Source organism: Cricetulus griseus, chromosome 5, assembly GCF_003668045.3.
Source record: "Cricetulus griseus strain 17A/GY chromosome 5, alternate assembly CriGri-PICRH-1.0, whole genome shotgun sequence".
Classification (NCBI taxonomy): Eukaryota; Metazoa; Chordata; class Mammalia; order Rodentia; family Cricetidae; genus Cricetulus; species Cricetulus griseus.
Window position 1 is genome coordinate 176,786,834 of NC_048598.1, and position 20,335 is coordinate 176,807,168.

At 40.9% G+C, this 20,335-nt stretch overlaps 4 gene segments (V, D, J or C); all 4 read left to right on the forward strand.

Moving 5' to 3' along the window:
• Nucleotides 1-3,279: 3,279 nt before the first annotated feature.
• Nucleotides 3,280-3,776, forward strand: LOC113838197. The segment is given in 2 exon segments: nucleotides 3,280-3,355; nucleotides 3,454-3,776. Coding segments are annotated over 2 exon segments (369 nt in total).
• Nucleotides 3,777-9,841: 6,065 nt separating this feature from the next.
• Nucleotides 9,842-12,543, forward strand: LOC113838206. The segment is given in 3 exon segments: nucleotides 9,842-9,887; nucleotides 9,968-10,302; nucleotides 12,436-12,543. Coding segments are annotated over 3 exon segments (489 nt in total).
• Nucleotides 12,544-13,098: 555 nt separating this feature from the next.
• LOC118237684 lies at nucleotides 13,099-13,568 on the forward strand. The segment is given in 2 exon segments: nucleotides 13,099-13,144; nucleotides 13,252-13,568. Coding segments are annotated over 2 exon segments (363 nt in total).
• Nucleotides 13,569-17,852: 4,284 nt separating this feature from the next.
• On the forward strand, nucleotides 17,853-18,350 carry LOC113838207. The segment is given in 2 exon segments: nucleotides 17,853-17,898; nucleotides 17,980-18,350. Coding segments are annotated over 2 exon segments (417 nt in total).
• The last annotated feature ends 1,985 nt before the right edge of the window (nucleotides 18,351-20,335 follow it).

Genomic DNA, 20,335 nt, shown 5'->3' on the forward strand with positions numbered 1-20,335 from the left:
ATTTTTACCATGAGACATCAAAAAGGAAAACCAAAATAAATCGGTTATGCAGAGTCTGGGGAGTAAGTGCAGAGGGGCCAGCAAAGGTGTTTCATGACTCTACTCAGAGTTTATTCCTCTCAGTTAACCACACACAAGGCCCAGGAGACCATCTCCAATGGCAGTTAGAACCCTCCCCTAGAAAGATACAAGGTCAGTTTATTCGAAAATCTATGTCACTCTCCTGGGAATGCTGCAGAGAAGAAATTGACACAATTCAAATACTCTTTCAATCAACATGTAGACAGTACATCTCAAAAAAATGAAATCCTCAATTGGAAACTAGGACTGGACAGTCATGTCTCATGGAGAGGCAATCTCAAGGTTCTTCTTGCTGAGTCTCACCCAATCAGGACAGAGGTCATGTTGGGGAGGGGACAGGTCTGAAAGGATGGATGGACATAGAGCAGGGTCCATGAGTGAGCCCTCATGATTTCTCTCTGTCGTTTTGCAGAGGCACACATTGTTCCTTCATTAGTTTGAAAATGTTTAAAACTAGTGACCTAATGTACAGGAATGCTAATTGAAACGCAGTCCTCACCAGACTAATAATTAAGGCAAACAAAGTGTTAAATTTCAAAATTAAACATTACTCCCAGAAAAATAATAGTGTATAGAATTTATATATCATTGTTCTTCAATACTGGGTTTCACATACCAGACGTTTACAGGAATTAACAGTAAGCAACATCCTTTAAAACAATTTCTTCAATTTAATATTTAGACTCATCATGTATAAAACTTTGCCAATTCTTCTAAAATTATCAAATTTGTATTGTAATGGCCTTTGTAGACCTAATAAGAGAGAGTGGTGTCTGTTGTGAAAATTCAATTAATTAAAAAATAAATAAGACCAAATTATATCAGAAATAATTATTGATGACATTTTTAATTCTTTCCCTGTTACTTGTTTCTGTCTCTTTCATTTGGTGTAGGCATTTAAATTTCTAATACTCCCAACACAAACCTCCTTATAAAGAGCTGGAAATGAAAACAAGGCCTCCCTTTGCTCTTGAAAACCAGAATAGTCCTAAATCCGCAGAACCTGCTGAGGAGCCCAGGCCTGGATATCAAGGCTTCCCATTGAGTGATAGCACTGAAAGAAAGCCACTCACAATGGAGCTGTGCAAGAGGGGAGATTCCCTTGTTGCTTTTAATTTTTTAAATATTTTTTGAGAATTTCTTAATCTTAGTACAGTGGCAGTCAATATCCCCACTCAAATTCTTCTTGTGTCCAACTCATGCTCACTCTCAAATTCATGACTTCTTCATCCTTACATGCAGCCACCTCTGTTGAAAGACTCAGTAGTTAATATGAAACAGAAATCTCATCCACATTATTTCCACTCACCTTTCTGCAGGTTCATATCTCACATAACATAGAGTATGATCAGAACAAGCAGTGGGACAACACTAATGACTACATGACCAGCTCATCTACGTCTCAGTAATTTTTCATAAATTTTTCTGAAATCTATTATTTTTGATAACAATATTACACCATCAGTTCCATAAAAACACACCAAAATCGGAACAGAAAATTGTTCCACTACCTAAGGAAAATCTCAAATACAAAACCATGGATCTATGAACTGTTGATTATCCAGACTTTTTGTTTTATAATAGCTTCCTAATTTACATTTCTCTTACTCTACAGACCCTGCTTTGATATTTGATTACTCACAGTATCCATGCTTTGATGTGTTGTGCCATATGGATTCTATATCCTCTACAGATATGTGATAACTTATGTTTCAGGATACTTATTTCAATATGGTCTTAAAAAACTCATATGATATTATTTATTAACTTGTTTAACATACTGCTGTTTCATTTCTTTCCACTCCTCCAAATCCTGACCATTTTCCCCGGACTCCCCATCCACTCCTCCATTTCTTTTCAGTGGAGGGCGAGCCTCCCATGGATATCAGCAAACATGGCGTGTCACATTGTTGACACAACTTAGCATGAGGAAAAGGGTTGCAAAGTCAGCACAAGAGTCACAGACAGCCCCTGCTCCCACTTTTAGGAGTCCCACATGAAGACATGCATACTGGCACATATGGGCCGAGACCCTAGGTCAGTCCCATGTAAGCTCTGTGGTTGTCAGTAAAGTCTTCGTGAGTCTTTACCACCCCATGTTCCTTGATTCCTTGGCATTGGGGACGAATGTCACAGGAAGGTAGTAGGCTCTTGGAAAGGAAGGAGGTGGGTTACCTTATAGTCCCCCTTAGGCAATTCTCTCAAGATCCAGGTGGATCTTTACTGTGAGAAACATCAGGCCTAGCTGATGGAGAGAGAAACACAAGTCATTGAAGAAACAGAGAGCAGAAGGATGTGGCATGGAAGGAAAGAGCCCCACTGGGTGTTTTAGGGAGGTTACAGAGAGCCAGCACTACCTTTGTGATGGGGATGAGAGGGTATCTATAGAATGTGGGCAAGGTGAGTCCTGGAGCAGCGAAATGGTCAATATGGGTCATCAAAATGTGTTATACACATTGTTAAAGAAGAATGTCAGGTAGCATTTATATTTATGTAATAAATCTTTTATTTTTTGAGTTTCAATCTTCAAGCTTTATGCAGGAAATTTTGTACCATTTTGCTGTGGCCTCAACCACACATTGTTAATTCAACTAAAGGTAGGCATTCATTGTATACTGAACCTTATACAACAATTATTAAATGATTATATTTTAGTTTCTCTTATCTTCAATTCCTAAGAATTAGTTTAATAATCCATGCAAAGTTAGCAGAAAAGTTTAGAATTAGAGAGCACAATAAAGGAAGACTGAAAATATATGGCTATGTAAAACCATGAAGTCAAACTTGACAGTCTATTTTTTTAATTTCTTCTATCTTATCTTTTCTCTGTTGGCACACAGTTTCATATAGACCAAGCATAATAACTTCAGTATAAGATTCTCCTACTCCAAGCTCTTGCTTATCATGTAATGGTGTGGATGAACACGGGGCTTCAGGAATGCAAAACAATACTCTAACAACTAAGCTACATGCCCAGGGCAATGATTGACGCTTTGATGCTGTAAACACACCACTTGGTTCCTAATTTCAACTTGAATAGTTGCACCCTTATTTGTCCTCCCTAAGACTACTGCCCATGAGCTGATAATATAGCAAGAAGACATGCAAATAATGTTCCCCACTCCCCATGAAAGCCATCCCTGACCCTACAGCTCTGACAGAGGCACCCAGCTCTGGGCTCCCAAGTCCTCACATTCTGTGGTCATCACAGAACACTCAACGCTCAACATGAAGATGAGACTGAGCTGGGTTTTGCTTGTTGTTCTTTTGAAAGGTAATTTATACACAAGAAAAGATACTGTGTGAATGGACTTGAGTGAGAGGGACAGTGGACATTTGTGAGAGTTTACTGACAGGATTCTCTTTTCACAGGTGTCCAATGTGAGGTTCAATTGGTGGAGTCTGGCGGAGGCTTGATGCAGCCTGGAAAGTCCCTGAAACTGTCCTGTGCAGCCGCTGGATTCACCTTCAGTGACTACTGGATGGATTGGGTTCGCCAGGTTCCTGGGAAGGGGCTGGAGTGGGTTGCACAAATTGGAAACAAGGGTTACAATTATGTAACATACTATGGGGAGTCTGTGAGTGGCAGATTCACCATCTCAAGAGACGACTCCAAAAACAGCCTCTACTTGCAAATGAACAGCTTAAGAGCCGAGGACACCGCCATTTATTACTGTGCAAGAGACACACAGTGAGAGGACTTCAGTGTGAACCTGACAAAAACCTCCCTGCAGGAGCGCTCAGAACCAGCAGAGGGCGCAGGTCACATGGAAAACCAGAACATTGCAGGAACAGGTGCAGACATAATTCGATGCTGGTTCTGAGGTCTCAGATGTCAATCCATCTAAGGATTTACTTGAAAGCGTCCAGAACTTGTGGTCTCTACATGCCAGGAGATCAGAGGGTGGAGCTAGCTACTAGTTAACCTCAGAAGCCAGGCAGTGGTAGCACATGCCTTTAATCCCAGCTTTCTTGGCTCACACCTTTAATCCCAGCACTTGGGAGGTGGAGACAGGAAGTGAAAAGGTTGGATGTAGACAGGATCTCAGCCTTTTTGGATGTAGGAACAAAGCAGGCAGGAAGCAAGTGGCAACTATTTCAAGTTCTCTGATCTTCCAGGTTTTTACCCTGATATCTGACTTCTGGTTTTTATTGATTAAGACTCGTGAGATTAACACCTCATCCTCATCCAATTTTTGGGTCATGGTTTCATGAAATAGCCACTTTCCTGTGGCTTTGCAGCCGCTGGCCCCTGAAGCAGCTGTCCCTGGTAGGAAATGAGACCAGCAGAGTCACAGAAGCAGAGGCTGTCTTTCCCTTTCTTCCCAAGCCCTCTGAACCATTTTGGTTTTGTTGTTGTTGTTTTGTTTGTTGTTTGTTTGTTTTATTTTATTCTGTTGCAGTCTCTTTACAGAAAATGCTCCAGGTACCTGACTTCCAAATGCCACCTGAGTCAGCATGTTTCCATGTTCCCCAGTGCAGACGGTGGCTCTTTGGCTTTTTTCCCTAGTAGGTTTGGGCTTTCCCTGGATCCCCTCCTCAGACTGATGACAGGCCAGCAGCAGCAGCTGTGTGTATTCACCAGGCTGTTCACAGCCTGTGTTCTCCACTCAGACTCCCTAAGTATGACATTTCCCCATCATCATCACCAGATTTGGAGAGACAATTTGCAATTCTTAGATGGAGGAATTAGTTTTAAAAAAGCTTTTCCAATGTTAAAAAATTGGAAACACCATTATGATGGAAGGAGATATGTCTCTGTGTGATCACATGATGGGTGTGTAAAAAGAGAACAAGTAAAAGAGGGGATAATTAACTCAGATGGGATCCACACAATGCCAATTATTAACATTATTGGATTGATCATTCTTATTTTATCCCTAAAATGTTGGCCGATATGAGAGCCAAGTTGCTTGACATGAGTGCCAAGATACAGGTCTTAGAAAGAGTTAATAAAGAAAAAAATTCCATTTTGACTGATAAGTTACAAGCTTTAAGAGATATTCAGACAAAGACAGGGGAATTGAAAGCATATCCAACATCAGTATTACATTATAATATTAGAGAGGAACAGCCCAAGGCTTTCAAACAACCAACCTTTATTTATCCAGTCACCTTACAGCAACAACTGGCAAATGACAGATATCCTCCAGGCTGTGGAAAAGCTGATTGGATTACTGTGGGAATGATTTTTTTGAGGAGATTTAAGGAAGTAATATTCTCATATGTTATGCATTTACCCTTTGTGAGGCAGACATTACATTCATGGTCAACGAGAGACAGAATTGTCCCAGAGAGACTGGAAAGGCTTGTTTGCAGCAGTGTTGGAGTCTGGTCCTCAATTTCAGTTGAGAACCTGGTGAAAAGAGAAAAGATGAAGCTAGGACCATTGAACAATGAAGGAGGGATAGAGGTACTGAAACTTCCTAAGACCTATTCATTGGAGAGGGAGATTACCATGTGTGTGTGTGTGTGTGTGTGTGTGTGTGTGTGTGTGTGTGTGTGTTGTGCACATGAGAACCTGTGTGTGCTTTTGAATTTTGTTATTTTATAATAGATTGTGTACATGTCATTTTATTCACCAGATTGATTTCTAAAGGGAGGGGGCATGAAGACCTGAAAGTTGGAATGCTGGGGAGTTGTGAGAATTGTGATCAGAATGTATTTATATAATTTTTCTTTGCTGGACGTTGGTGGCACATGCCTTTAGTTCCGGCACTTGGAAGGCAGAAGCAGGCTGATCTCTGTGAGTTTGAGACCAGGCTGGTCTACAAGAGCTAGATCCTGGACAGGCTCCAAAGCCACGAGAAGCCCTTTCTCAAAAAATGTTATTTTTAGTGATATAATGTTTTCAGGCACATGTGCCCTCCTGTGTCTCATGATACAGTTTCAAATAAGCAGAGGCTAGTTGGCTCTCAACAGAGTCTTGACACTAGTTTGCCTATGAAGGTATCTGTGTTGGCAGGGAAGAATTGTCATACGAGTAGTACACATCTGGGAAATGTTTGGTTGGTGACTTTTCACCCTTTATAGCCTGAACAAGTTCTTTTGGACATAGGAACATCCAGTCATCATAGAGGAAGTTTACAAATTATTTACAGCTTGAGTTACTTGTGTCTTATATCCAGAGTGTATAACCTGTTAAGCACTAAGGGCTTATCATCTTGATCTGGGAAATAACAAAATCAAAGTATGTATTGTTTTAGGAGCTCTGGACCTATTATTAAATCAAACCAAACCAAACCAAACAAAAACAAAACAAAAACAATGGCTTCTGTTTTCCTCTGCATTCAGGTTAGATTTCTAGCCAAGTGTTGTTACAATACCAATATTCCTATAAGATGAACACTGTGTTCAGTAGTTTAAATCAGTTTTAGATTTAATCTTTAAACCAGGTTTAAATTTGGTGACAGATTAAATTTTTAAATCATGTTTAAATTTAACCACAGATTTAATAACAGATTAAAAGCCAGATTTATGTTTACCATAAAATTGTGGCCAAATGCCATGACATATTCTTCATAGTTTGTGATCTTAGTTTCGAGTGACACATTAGTATGTGTTAACAGTGAAACATAATATAATATAATATAATATAATATAATATAATATAATATAATAATAAAAACAAAAACCATCACAACTAAGTTGGACAAGGCAAGACAGCAGAAGGAAAAGAGTCCCAAGAGAAGGCAAAAAATCAGAGACCTACTCATCAATATACTCAGGAGTCGTATATCAAGAAATAGGAATTTGGGGTTCTTCAGTTTGTAGAACTAATATGGTTTTTAAAGACAATCTTTTTCATACATGAGTAAAATTTTATATTCTATTCTGCTCCTGCTCTCTTTCATATATATATATATATATATATATATATATATATATATATATATATATGTTCCTAATATATTCCTAATATGTACATTCCTTATATAATTACAAGCTTCTCAGTCCACATAATGTTACTTGTAAATATGATCAGGGCTTTTGTATTGCTGTACTCTCCTCTCTAGAAGACCATTTCTCAGACACACAGTTCCTTAGTTGTCTGTGTCCTTTGAATAAGGTTGAAAGGAGGTGAGCTGTCTTCCTTCCAGCAGGCTTTGTTTCCACAAAGTTCACTCACTGCATTATTCACAGTTTCTACCATGATCCCGAGTATCTGAGGAGAGGAAGGAGAGGACACTGTGGTTGGTGAGTAAAATAAAAGAAAGAATTTAATAACAATATTAAAAGAAGAAATGGAGCTCCCAACCTCAGGGGGCAGCTACACTTAGGGCTGAAGCTGACTCAGGCAGTGCTCAGTGCATCAGGGAAGAAGTCAACACAGTGACAGAAAATTGCTCCAGAGCATGGAACAGAGCAATGCCCACTGTCCAGGACACAAAGAACTGGTGTGAAATGTACCCTAAAATGCATTATTAAACAATTCTGGAATATAAATTCCCCGTGTGTATTCTGACTTTTTACTCTTCCACAGTCACCTCCCATTCTCACCTCAGCCTCTGGGAATCAGAACAATGCTGTCCATGCCAGGATTTCCACCTTTTCATTCTCTGTGTGTCTCAGGTCAGGCAGAGTTTGTCTTCCTGTCCCTGGATTATCTCACTTGCTGTAACTCACTCAGGTCCATTCAGTTTCACACACAGGACAGAGTTTTCCTCATCTCAAGACCACATCACAGTATTCTCACATTTTCTCTCTGCCACCCTTTCTTTGTCAATGACTTATTCTTCAAATAAAATGATCAATTTCAAATTAAGTCATTTTATTGCTTCTATAGTTATTTTATGTATCTATGACATATTTTGATTATAGTTATCAGTCAATCATCCTATTAACTCCTCAATTCCCCCACCCCACAAACCACTGTCAGCTTCATAGTGAAGTCCTTTTCTTATCTTGACTCCTAGGAATGACCCTGCAATAGTTGCAGATGTTGGTGTAGACTTCTCATGAAACACATGTTTCTATCTCTCATATGTAGCCTATTGGTTGACTGGGAGAACTAATGGTGAAGCTGTGTTTTGTTTGGTGAAGAGTGCACACCAGTCTCACCACACTCATGTGCAGACAAACCAAAGAAATGCCTTTGTGTGTATCCGCCATTATTATCTCTTGTTTCCGACAAGTTATACTAAGATACCTGATGGGCATGCCCATGTGCATTTAACCTGTGGATCAATAATAATTCAAAACTGGAAATTCTTTAGACATCTATGAACATAGATAAGTATTGTTTAGATAAATGCCTATCAAGTATTTTTTAAATATTTAATTGATTTTTTTCTCATTTTTTGACTGAGTTATGTGCATATGTGTATATGGGCTCATGATAATATTCATACTGAGTGAATATTTTCAAATTTCCAATGTGAAGTGGTCATCTCAGAAATCATGTACATAAAACACTGAAAAAAACTGAGCATGTTGTCCTATATATTTATCTCTCTCTCTGATTCTCTCTCTCTCTGATTCTCTCTCTCACTCTCTCCAACTCTCTCTCTCTCTCTCTCTCTCTCTCTCTCTCTCTCTCTCTCTCTCTCTCTCTGTGTGTGTGTGTAAATAACTCATACAGAGGAGGAGGCTAGGAATTTGGTAGTGAGAGTTTGGGTATGCATGGTGTAATTCTGTATGTCTTTATTTTTCTTTCTTGATTTTTAATATATCTAGTATTAATTTATAGGGAATAGTGATGGTGTATCTCACTATCTTTCTTAATTTGTTTATTGGTTGTAATACCTCATGTAGTCTTTGACTTTTTCTAAATATATATATATATATATATATATATATATATATATATTCATGCCGTCTGAATTGATGAGTAAGTTTCAATTTTCTAATTTGGGTGACTTTTATATTGTTTTTGTGATTAATGTTCTGGCTATTATCAAGTACTATCTTGACTAAGGTGGTTCAAATTAGGACAATTTTCTTTTACTTACATAAGTACCAACCATTCAACTCCACAACAATTCTTTACCACTGTAGAAAGCAAACAAATAGACAAAAGAAAGTGATTTAAAGAAGGAAACTCATGAGAAACACACCTGCAGCATGCTTAAAAAGAAAACTTTAACAGCCAAGTTTTTTGGAGCGTTTGAGTTTATCAAGAGTCCATTTGGGGTCCTCTTGCCTGTGTCTCAGACACATTAACATAGATCCCTTACTAAGTGCCTACACTGATCACAAGGGTTGTTCTACTCAATAGGTTGACATTCATGCCCCATTCTGGCAAAATGTCTAAGGTGTGTCCAGCTAATATTAGAGGTGTCCCATGGGTCCTGCGGGTATCTGATGAGGGTTGAACAACACTCTCCAATATCCTCTGCAAAAGCCTGGTGGGCCAGGACGGACTCAATGCCCTCAATGCAAGTTTCCTGAGTCACAAACACATTTCACGCTGAGGATGGTCAGCTGACTCATGGACCATTCAGTGTGGCTCAGATTGAGGAACATGACAGTGGAGACTTCAGTCTCAGTGGGAAGGAGCCTGTCTGTGAAGAGCTTAGGGATGAGTTATGGGATGGATTCAATAAGAGTGTGTTAGGACTGGTCAATCAGTGTCCTGCTGTCTGACTTGGAGGCTTCTGCCTTCTTCTCAGGCTGGATCAGGTCTCGATAATAGCAGCTAACTGTCTCATGATTATGCAAATGACCTGAATTCGTGATGCTAAATACTGAGATGTCCATAGACCACAGCAACAGGTGACTAACCTCATCTCCACAATGCCTGAGTGCATACATCCTCACCATGGGCTGGAGCTGGAACTTGTTTTTCCTGGTAGCAGCAGCTACAGGTAAGAGGCTCTCCAGTTCCAGGCCTGAGGACAGTAGAGGCTCAGGTGACAGTAGCATGCAGGTTTCCTTCTCTCCACAGGTGTCCAATGCGAGATCCAATTGCAGCAGTCTGGGTCTCAGCTGGTAAGGCCTGGGTCCTCAGTGAAGGTGTCCTGCAAGGTTTCAGGCTACAACATCATTGAGTACTATATGCATTGGGTGAAGCAGAAGCCTGGACAGGGGCTGGAGTGGATGGGACATCTCAACCCTAGAACTGGTAGCACAAACTATGCACAGAAGTTCCAAGGACGGGTCTCCATGACCAGTGAAACATCTTCCAGCACAGCCTACATGGAGCTCAGCAGCCTGACATCTGAGGACTCTGCAGTCTATTACTGTACGAGTGACACAGTGTTGCAACCACATCCTGAGTGTGTCAGAAAACCTGGAGGAGCAGGAAGCAGAGACTGAGATGACACAGAAGAGCAGCCTGGAGACTTACAAAGAAATAATGAACCTGACTGTCCTGTTTCAGCCTCCTCCTAATGGTCCTATGAGGGGTTTGTCAGTTTTTCCAAATGACATCTGAGGATGAAGCGGTGTTGACTGAGTGTGCCCTTCGGTATACCACAACTTGATGAGATCTTTATCAGTGACCACCTCCATTGATATGCGTCTTCTTTAATGAAACCAAATATAAGAAGCTGTCACAATACATTATGTGTGTGTGTGTGTGTGTGTGTGTGTGTGTGTGTGTGTGTGTGTGTGTGATGTAAATTAAAGACATTAGAACTGTTGATAAAGTAGCTGGGAATACACTATAATAAGAATTTGACTAGGAAAATAGATCAGCAATATCAGAACAAACATAAACACATGCCAAAATTCAGTTTGATCTATTTAACAGCACACCAAATACTTTAGTAGAAGTTGTTACCAAAGATTTTTTGTGGGGAGTCACTTTACCTTTCCTCATAATTTCAATTCTATGTAATCATTGATAGGTAAGTCTAATCCTGGATTGCTTTTGTTAGTTGTAATCACATTTTTTTTATCAATATAGAGATGAAGATGACCCGAATATCACACTGTGGAATCCTCTGGTATAGAGTCTGTTAGTCTCTCAGCATTCTGGGCTCCTGCTCACATAACACTGGGCCAGAGCAGGGGATCCTGACCTGATGATGGGAGAGGCACTGATGTCCTCAGGAGCCCTGGGTGATCATTGCCTGTTTCCTGAAATTGGATTGTCTCTGCAACACGTTTAGATTGACACTGACTGACAATGACTGGACGTCAGTGTATGGCACAGGATAACCCCAGCACCTCCATACAACACACACACACACACACACACACACACACACACACACACACACACACACACACAGACACACACACACACACAGAGAGACACAGAGAGAGAGAGAGACAGAGAGAGAGAGAGAGAGAGAGAGAGAGAGAGAGAGAGAGACTGAGAGAGATTTTTGTTTTTAGTGATGTGAAGGGCCACTTATAACTCCTCTTGATTTATGACTCTAACTTTCACATACCTGTGTCTGATGAATTCTGTATATATGTGCTTTTTTGTTTTTCTTCTGTTTTCATTAGGAGAACACACATACCTTGTCTCTACAAAGGCTGAACGATAGGAACAAATAATTCTGCCATTGATAGCACGGCTACAGGGTATTTTAATTTACAGAAAGTTCCTGTCCTCCAAGGCCCAGTGTCCCCTCAATGTCCTGTGTGCAACATAAAGTTTCAGCAACATCATGAAATCTCTTACTCAGATATAAACCACAGAGTCAGGATAGAAAGGGAAGAGGGGTTCCGTTATCTGTGAATTCCAGGGAACCATCCACGGAAAGATTAAACGTGGTAAGAATGTTGGGTTGTTTTATATTTGAACTGGATGGACCCATGCAAGTTGAATATGCTGACTTCAGTGGGGACACACTGGATCTCAAGGAGAGGTAACAGTGCAAAGTATCCAAAATTAACAATAATAAAAGTGAAATACAAGAAGATACAACAATCTGCTTATGTCACATCCTAACTATGTCTACATCAGCTAAGCCCTAACGTCATCTGAAAAGAGGTGTCCAAGCCTGAACACCTCCTTCCAATCCCAAACTTAAGCAATAGGAAGCTATCCCTAACTAGGTGTTCACTACCCTAATAGACAATAATGGGGTAAGGGGGGTAGCATTCTTCAAGTTACTTTCTGCTGAAATGGGACTGCCGAGGCCTCGTGGGGTCCTGTGGGAAGAAAATGTTAGTATAGTGAAAGTCTCTAATGGATTATATCGAGTCCATGTTAGATGGGATTTGCTTGACTGAAGATCTAGGTTGAAATCCTCAACTTGATGGAAGTCAGCACCCAAAGCTCTGGTCGGAGTGTCAGTTGAAACTGAGTAAGTAGGATCCAGTGCAGTCAAGGAGTTATGGCCCATTTTCTTTCCAGGGTGTCCAGGGATTGCTGTCAGGCAGGTCTTCATAGGCTGTGTGGGACTCAAACATAAGTGTTAGCAGATAAATGTTTGCCTGTACGTGTATGCTTACTAGGAACGGCAACCGTGGGAAAATGACGATTATGAGAGGATGCACATCTTGAAAGAAAGAGCCAAGACAAGGAACACTCCCCAAATTCGTCTCTCATTCTGTATTACATGAATTTGCTTCTTGATACAATACAGAAACTCTAAAGTGTAGCTAAACAATGTGCTTGGATTTTAGAGGAGGAAAGCCAAATCCAACTCTAAATCCAGCATTGGTTTACTTGAATAGGAACTAGGAAATAAAGAGAAATAGAGTTCCCTGAGAGGCAGCTGTGAAGTTTACCGTATGGCACGTTCCTTTTGTTTGATGGTTATAGCTACCTTCTCTTCTTAAGACAAGACATACTAACTTTCAGTGGTGCTCAGGACAAACAGAGGTCACAGTGGAGCGGGAAAGAAATGAGATGAGGAGACAAGGGGACTACATAGTCTCTGTGGACTCCTTTTAAAAGTCTGTTACCTGAACAAAACTTATACAGGTGGTATGTGAAGTCGCCAATATTCAAACATAGTAAAAATTCTTTGTTAAATATTGCACTTTTTTTGTTTTAAAGCAGGAAGACATGCAAATGGGCCCTCTCTCTGCTCATGAAAAGCAGCCCAGACCTGACCTTACAGCTCAGGCAGAGAAGGTCAGCTGTGGATCCCAAGACTTCACTCAGGGATCAGCATGGAGTTGGGGCTGAGCTGCATTTTCCTTGTTGCTCTTTTAAAAGGTAATTTATGGAGGGCTGTAGATGCTGACTGTGTGAGTGGACATTAATCTGAGGGACAGTGGACATGTGTGATGATTTCTTGATCAGGATATTTTGTGTGTTTTCAGGTGTTCAGTGTGAAGTGAAGCTGGTGGAGTCTGGGGGTGGCCTGGTGAAGCCTGGGGGGTCCCTGAAACTCTCCTGTGTAGCCTCTGGATTCACCTTCAGTGACTACTGGATGAACTGGTTTCGCCAGGCTCCTGGCAAGGGGCTGGTGTGGGTTGGAAATATTAATCAAGATAGAGGTACCACATACTATGCACCATCCGTGAAGGGCCGGTTCACCATCTCCAGAGACAATGCCAAGAACACTCTGTACCTGCAAATGAACAGTGTGAAGTCTGAGGACACTGCCACTTACTACTGTGTTAGACACAGTGAGTGATCTCAATGTGAACCCAGACATAAACCTCACTGTGAGGCCTCTCACGGCCACCAGGGGGCGAACAGCACAAACTGAACACGGGTTCATCCCACAGACTATAAAGATGTAACTGAGCAATCTTCTCAGCAGCTTAGGCTCCTTCCATCTTCTAGTTTCCAAGAAAGTCTCTCTAAATATTTGTGCTCTGGGTAACTGTTGTCCTCAATACATCTCCTGTGTTTCTGCTGTTATATAAGAAACATGGATGCTCCTGTGTCTTTTTTTTTCTCAGATTCAAGCAGATCCTCAGTCAGATTTCCTTATTAGAGTAGCATTTATATTTAAGGGGAAAACACGGGTAAGAATGGGCCCATTACGGTGCACAAATGCTTCCAAGGCTCAAACGTCCCCTCCCTCCCTGACAATGGTGCACATCAGGTTCAGACATGATACAGCTGTGCTTTTAGCTAATTCAGTTTATTTATCCATGAATTTCATCTCTGCTCATCATGAGATTTTTATAAACTTGTCCTTCAGGAATGTTAGTTCAGTGTCTGTGTGGAGATGGCATTTCAAGGATGGTTTATTGTCTTCTAATTGACCTGAATACAGGATTACACACCCAGGAAGGTATTGAACATCTGCATCTGATCACATGATAATGTTCATGAGAAGTGAAATCTACTCACCTAGAAAATCTCTCACACACAATTGGGCATTTTATGTAAATCTCACAGAGATCACTTTGGGTCTGGGGGTGTCACATTAGCATTGACAGAGCCAGCTCATTTCTCTAAGAGCCACAGAAATTCCAGCTCTGTTCTCCAAGTTCCTCTCACTGTGTAAAAAACTGAGAAAGTTTCTCTTAGTAACTTTTTTGTAGCTGTGACAAAACAGCAAGACCAACTGTGATGAAAGAAACAAGTAAGGAAAGAAACAACTTAGTTGGGATTATTGTTTCCAATATTCCAGTCCATGGTTCACAAACTAAAGACTGAGTGGCTGAAGCAGACATTGATGGCTCAAGGTTTGATCCACAAGCAGACAGCAGAGAGGCAGAATGACAATGCCTTGAATGTGAAGAACCTTTAAGCCTTCCTTATTGACTCACTTTCTCCAAGTAAGAGGAGGCATAGTCTGGACAATATCCCTGTGGTTCTCATAGAATCACAGACAAGGAAGCACTGTATGTATTTCTTGGGAGCCCTTATGGCCTACAGTTGACAGCGGCGTCTCCATTGCTATGAAAAAACTGTATCTCAAATACTCACAGCCCAAGGATCAGGAATAAATAAACAAGACACAAATATGAGATTTGCAGGAATGAAGAAATGGATACACATCCAATCAGCCAAGTAAATATCTATAGGTATTATTGTATGGATTTTTCAAGACACAACTTCTCATTGAAACCAATATTAATAGGGATATCTCCAAGAGCCAATAATTAAAATCTGAACCACCTGCCATGTCTTACTTTGCAAGGACATAGGAAGGAAACTTCAGTGTAAACACAGACACAATCCTCCCTGTGCTCAAGACCAGTAGAGACAATGAAGTACTACTGAGGCTGCTGGGAACTAGCAGACATCCCTTGGAGTATAGGAGGTTGGGGACTGTCCCATGTGGTTTCTCACAAACAGGCTTACAGCTGTTTAGATGTTGGAATAAGTGGCTTCCCCTTCCTGCTCTAACAATACTTTAGAGGCCCCCTGCAATGTCACATTCTATAACTACTATTTGTTTGGTTTCTAATAAGTGTATCAATTTTTACCCATAGGGAATCTAAAGCATCCATTTGGCACATTATATATGATGAAATAAACATAAGAATAAACTTTTCCATATCTTTCAATGAATCTGTCATTCTAATAGTTGGTAATGGTTATTAGCTCAATTGAAAATCTAAGGGAATTCTAAATCATCTGAAAACCATTCTCGTAATTTATTTATTTATTTATTTATTGGTTTTTCGAGACAGGGTTTCTCTATGTAGCTTTGGAGCCTATCCTGGCACTGGCTCTGGAGATCAGGCTGGACTCAAACTCACGGAGATCCGCCTGCCTCTGCCTCCCGAGTGCTGGGATTCAAGGCGCGCGCCACCAACACCCGGCCCATTCTCTTTATTTTATCACAGGTTGAGGAGTAGCCAGAGCTTCCATGATTAATGTTATTCTACACAGTTGGTGGAACAACAAGTGGTCTATATTTCAGGCTTCCAACATGTGAGTGTCTGTAATAGGGCACACATGGTTATTATTTTTCACACAATTATTGTTTGAGATTTGCATCCTTGTAAAGATTACTTTCTGACTCAGTGTCCCATGTAGTGATGCCTTTGAAGATTTTTTCTGTACCTTCAGCTTGTGGAAATGTCTGAGTGACCATTGGGGGAAATGCTGGCCACACCCGCTTGAAGGCTGGCACAGGTGACGCTGACCACCCACACTTGGGCGTGGTCAGAGTGATATAGCAAGGCTTTAAATATGAGGGTCACATGCATGCTGCTCTCTGTTCCCTCTCCTGCCTTGTGTTAAAGGACTGGCTCTGTAGTCTGAGTACTTCCTAATAAGCAATCTGTTTTTCACACTAGTTCTCACTCCATTGTGATCTGCATTAATTGTTGGCCTCATGCCAGATGATGTCACCTACAGTCTCTCTCTAACTCCCTTCCATTGGCCACAGAGGTCCTCATCACAGTTTTCTGCTAGTGTTTTCCTGTTCACATTGCCTGCATGCTCACTGCTGTGATCTCTTACTCAGCTGAAGGTAGGAAAGCTGGAGTGTTTACCTGTGAGTTAGGGAAGATCAATGGGAGAAGTGATGGTTGGTGTTGGTTCAGGGTTAAGGATTACTGTTTTGAAGAATCTGGAAAATGAAAAGAAAGTCTACTTTTCCAGACCTTAGCCTTCTCTGGATACTATGATAGTGACCTCAGCCATGTGTTAAGAATTTTGGTGAAGAAACAGACTATTGAATGTGGGATTACTGAGATCCAGATAATCACACCTCATTGAACAGTTCTGTGTGAAGGTGAAAACCAAGATATCCACTGTTTGTTCCCTAAACCAGGGAGAGGTCAGGCCACACGGCAGCCAGTGACATATGGTGATCATAGTGAACCTGAGGACTGGACAGAATCTTTACACGGGGAGTCTGTAGATTAGTTATTCAGTATCTCTTGGATATACTGAATAAAAGACACAAATTCTTGAGCAATATTTAATGAATGTGAGATGACCTATTTCTGCTTTTATTTGGGCAAATAATTCAACAACTATATGAGTCCAGTTGATACAAACCATAATAGCACCAGCCAGGGTCTCCTGATTATGGTCAGTGAGAACAGAGTTTTAAACAGGCCAGGATGGAGAGGCCACAGCATGACTGAGACTGTGACAAGTTAATTTTTTTTTAAATCAGAATGATAAGAGTGTTAGAATTATAAGGAAAGCAGGGGGCACAATGGAGAAATTAATCACTAGGATGGAAATCAGATGATGATTGGAGGGACTCCAGAGCATCTGTGGATTCCCTTCTTAAAGACTATCAGCTGAACAACACCCGATACAGCTGATATGTGAAGTCAAGAATTTTCAAACAAAGTAAAAATTCATTGTTAAATATTGCATAGATTTGTATTTTCTCAGTTTATAAAAATATTTATTTATTTTGGATTTTTGTAAAACATTTTTTTCATGAAAAATATTCTGATGAAATTCTATGCCCAATCCTCTCAGATATTTTCCATATTCCTACCATAGCCCTAAAGCCTTTTTCTAGTGAAAGCAAAATAATATACAAAAAGAAAGGCATTTAGAAAAGGAAAAATATTCACCAGTAACAGACAACTGCAATATGCTGAAAATAAAACATTAATATCTTACAGATGAAAGAGTGAAATTTCTCCCAATTTAGGAGGTTTTGTAATTTCCATTAACAATTTTCCTCAACACTACCAACACCTGTGAATTTGTCAGGGAAATGAAATAATTTCTCAGGTTGGGATTCTATTTGTAAATTGAGGGATGAGGCTTTGATGTTATTTCCACAGGGTCTGCACAGGTCTCAGGAATGATTGCTTCCTCAGACAGAATGAGGATTTAGACCTCAGCATCCTGCTGACTGACCCAGGTGTCTTCCACCACCTTCTTTTCCAGGTGAACTAGGTTCTTATCTAAGAAGCACCCTGATCATGAATATGCAAATCATAGGAGTCTATGTGGTAAATACAGGGATGTCCACATCACCAACAACGTATGATCAGTGTCCTCTCCACAGTCACTGAGCACACAGGTCCTCACCATGGGATGGAGCTGGATCATCCTCTTCCTGGTGACAGCAGCTACAGGTGAGGGTTCTAAGTTCCAGACTTGAGGAGGTGCCATGCACTCAGGTGACAGTGACATCCACTCTGCCCTTCTATCCACAGGTGTCCACTCCAAGGTCCAGCTGCAGCAGTCTGGGGCTGAGCTGGTGAAGCCTGGAGCCTCAGCGAAGGTGTCCTGCAAGGCTTCAGGCTGTACCTTCTCTTGTAATTATATGTTCGGGGTGAAGCAAAAGCCTGGACAGGGCCTGGAGTGGATTGGATATGTTTATCCTGATAATGGTGATACGCAGTACAACCAGAAGTTCAAGGGGAAGGACACACTGACTGCAGACAAATCCTCTAGCACAGCCTACATGGAGCTCAGCAGCCTGACATCTGAGGACTCTGCAGTCTATTACTTGGGAGAGACACAGTGTTGCAACCACATCCTGAGTGTGTCAGAAACCCTGGAGGAGCAGGAAGCTGTCCTGTGACTGAGATGACACAAAACATCAGCCTGGGACTTACTCAGAAACGTTCAGCCTGAAAGACCTGTTTCTGCCTCCTCCTAACTGTCCTGTAGGAGGTTTTTCAATTTTTCCAAGTGACATCTGAGAATGAAGTGTTGCTCATTGAGTGTGCACTGCGGTTCACCAGACCTTGAGGAGATCTTTATCAGTGACCACCTCCATGGACATGCGTCCTTAATGAAACAAATATAAGGAGCTGTGACAGTATATTATGACATGAGTGTGTTTGTGCCATGCGGGGTGTGTGTGCATGTGTGTGTATATGTGTTTGTGTGTGTTTGTGTGTGTGTGTGTGTGTGTGCATGTGTGTGTGAGTGTGTGTGTGTGAATGTGTGTAAACATGCGTGTGTGCATGTACATGTGTGCTGTGTGCATGTGTGTGCACATCTGTGTGGGCAAGTGCATGTGTGCTGTGTGTATGTGTGCAAGTGTGTGTGAGTATGTGTGTGTGCATGTGTGTGTGTGTATGTGAGAAAGAGCTAGCAAGAGAGAGAGAGAGAGAGAATGAGAGAGAGCGTGTGTGTGTGTGTGTGTGATTTAAATCAAAGAGATTAGAACTGTTGATAAAGTAGCTGGAATTATGCTATAATAAGAATTTGACTAGGAAAATAGATCAGCAATATCAGAACAAACAAAAACACATGTCAAAATTCAGTTTGATGTACTTAACAGTACAGCAAATACTTTAGTAGAAGTTGTTACCTAAGATTTGTGGGGAGTCACTTTACCTTTCCTCATGATTACAATTCTATATGCTAATTTATAAGTAAGTCTAATCCTGGATTTCTTTGTTAGTAGTAATCACATTTTTTTTTTCAATTTAGAGATGAAGATGACCCGAATGTCACACTGTGGAGTCCTCTGGTATAGAGTCTGTTACTCTCTCAGCATTCTGGGCTCCTGCTCACATAACACTGGGCCAGAGCAGGGGATCCTGACCTGATGATGGGACAGGCCTTGATGTCATCAGGAGCCCTGGGTGATCATTGCCTGTTTCCTGAAATTGGATTGTCTCTGCAACAAGTTTAGATTGACACTGACTGACAATGACTGGAAGTCAGTGTATGACACAGGATAACCCCAGCACCTCCACACAACACACACACACACACACACACACAGACACACACACACAGACACACACACAGACACACAGACACACACACAGACACACACACACACACACAAACACAAGCACACACACACACACACACACACACACAGAGAGAGAGAGAGAGAGAGAGAGAGAGAGAGAGAGAGAGAGAGAGAGGGAGACACAGAGAGAGGCTGAGAGAGATTTTTGGTTTTAGAGGTGTCAATCACATCTATGACCTCTACTGACTTTTGACTCTGCTATAACTTTTACATATCTGTATATAAGCAATTCTGTCTATTAGGCTATTTTTTATTTTGTTCTGTTTTAATTAGGAGAACACACATACCTTGGCTCTGCAAGGGCTGAATATCAGGAAAAAATAATTCTTCCATTGATAGCGTGCCTACAATCTGTCAATTTTTATTGCAGAAATTTCTTGTCCTCCAAAGCCCACTGTCCTCCCAATGTCTTATAGCAGCATAAAGGTTGGACACCATCATGAAATCTTTTGCTCAGATACAAATCGCAAAGTCAGGATAGAAAGGAAAGAGGGGTTCCCTTAGGTGTGAATTCTGGGGAACTGTCAACAGAAAAATTAATAGTAACATGAATGCTGGATTGTTGTTAGATGTGAACCAGCGGGACTCGGGCAAAGTGCATAGGGCTGACTTCTGTGGAGACAGACTGGATGTCTCAAGAATAAACAAAGCTTCCATTCTCTACAAACTCCATCTTATTACTGTCATGATTCTTCCCAGTCAAACAAGATTCCCAGGACAATTATCCTGACCTGTACAGTATTGCCGAGAAAGTATAAATCTGTCTACAAACTTTTCACAGCAATCCATATGGA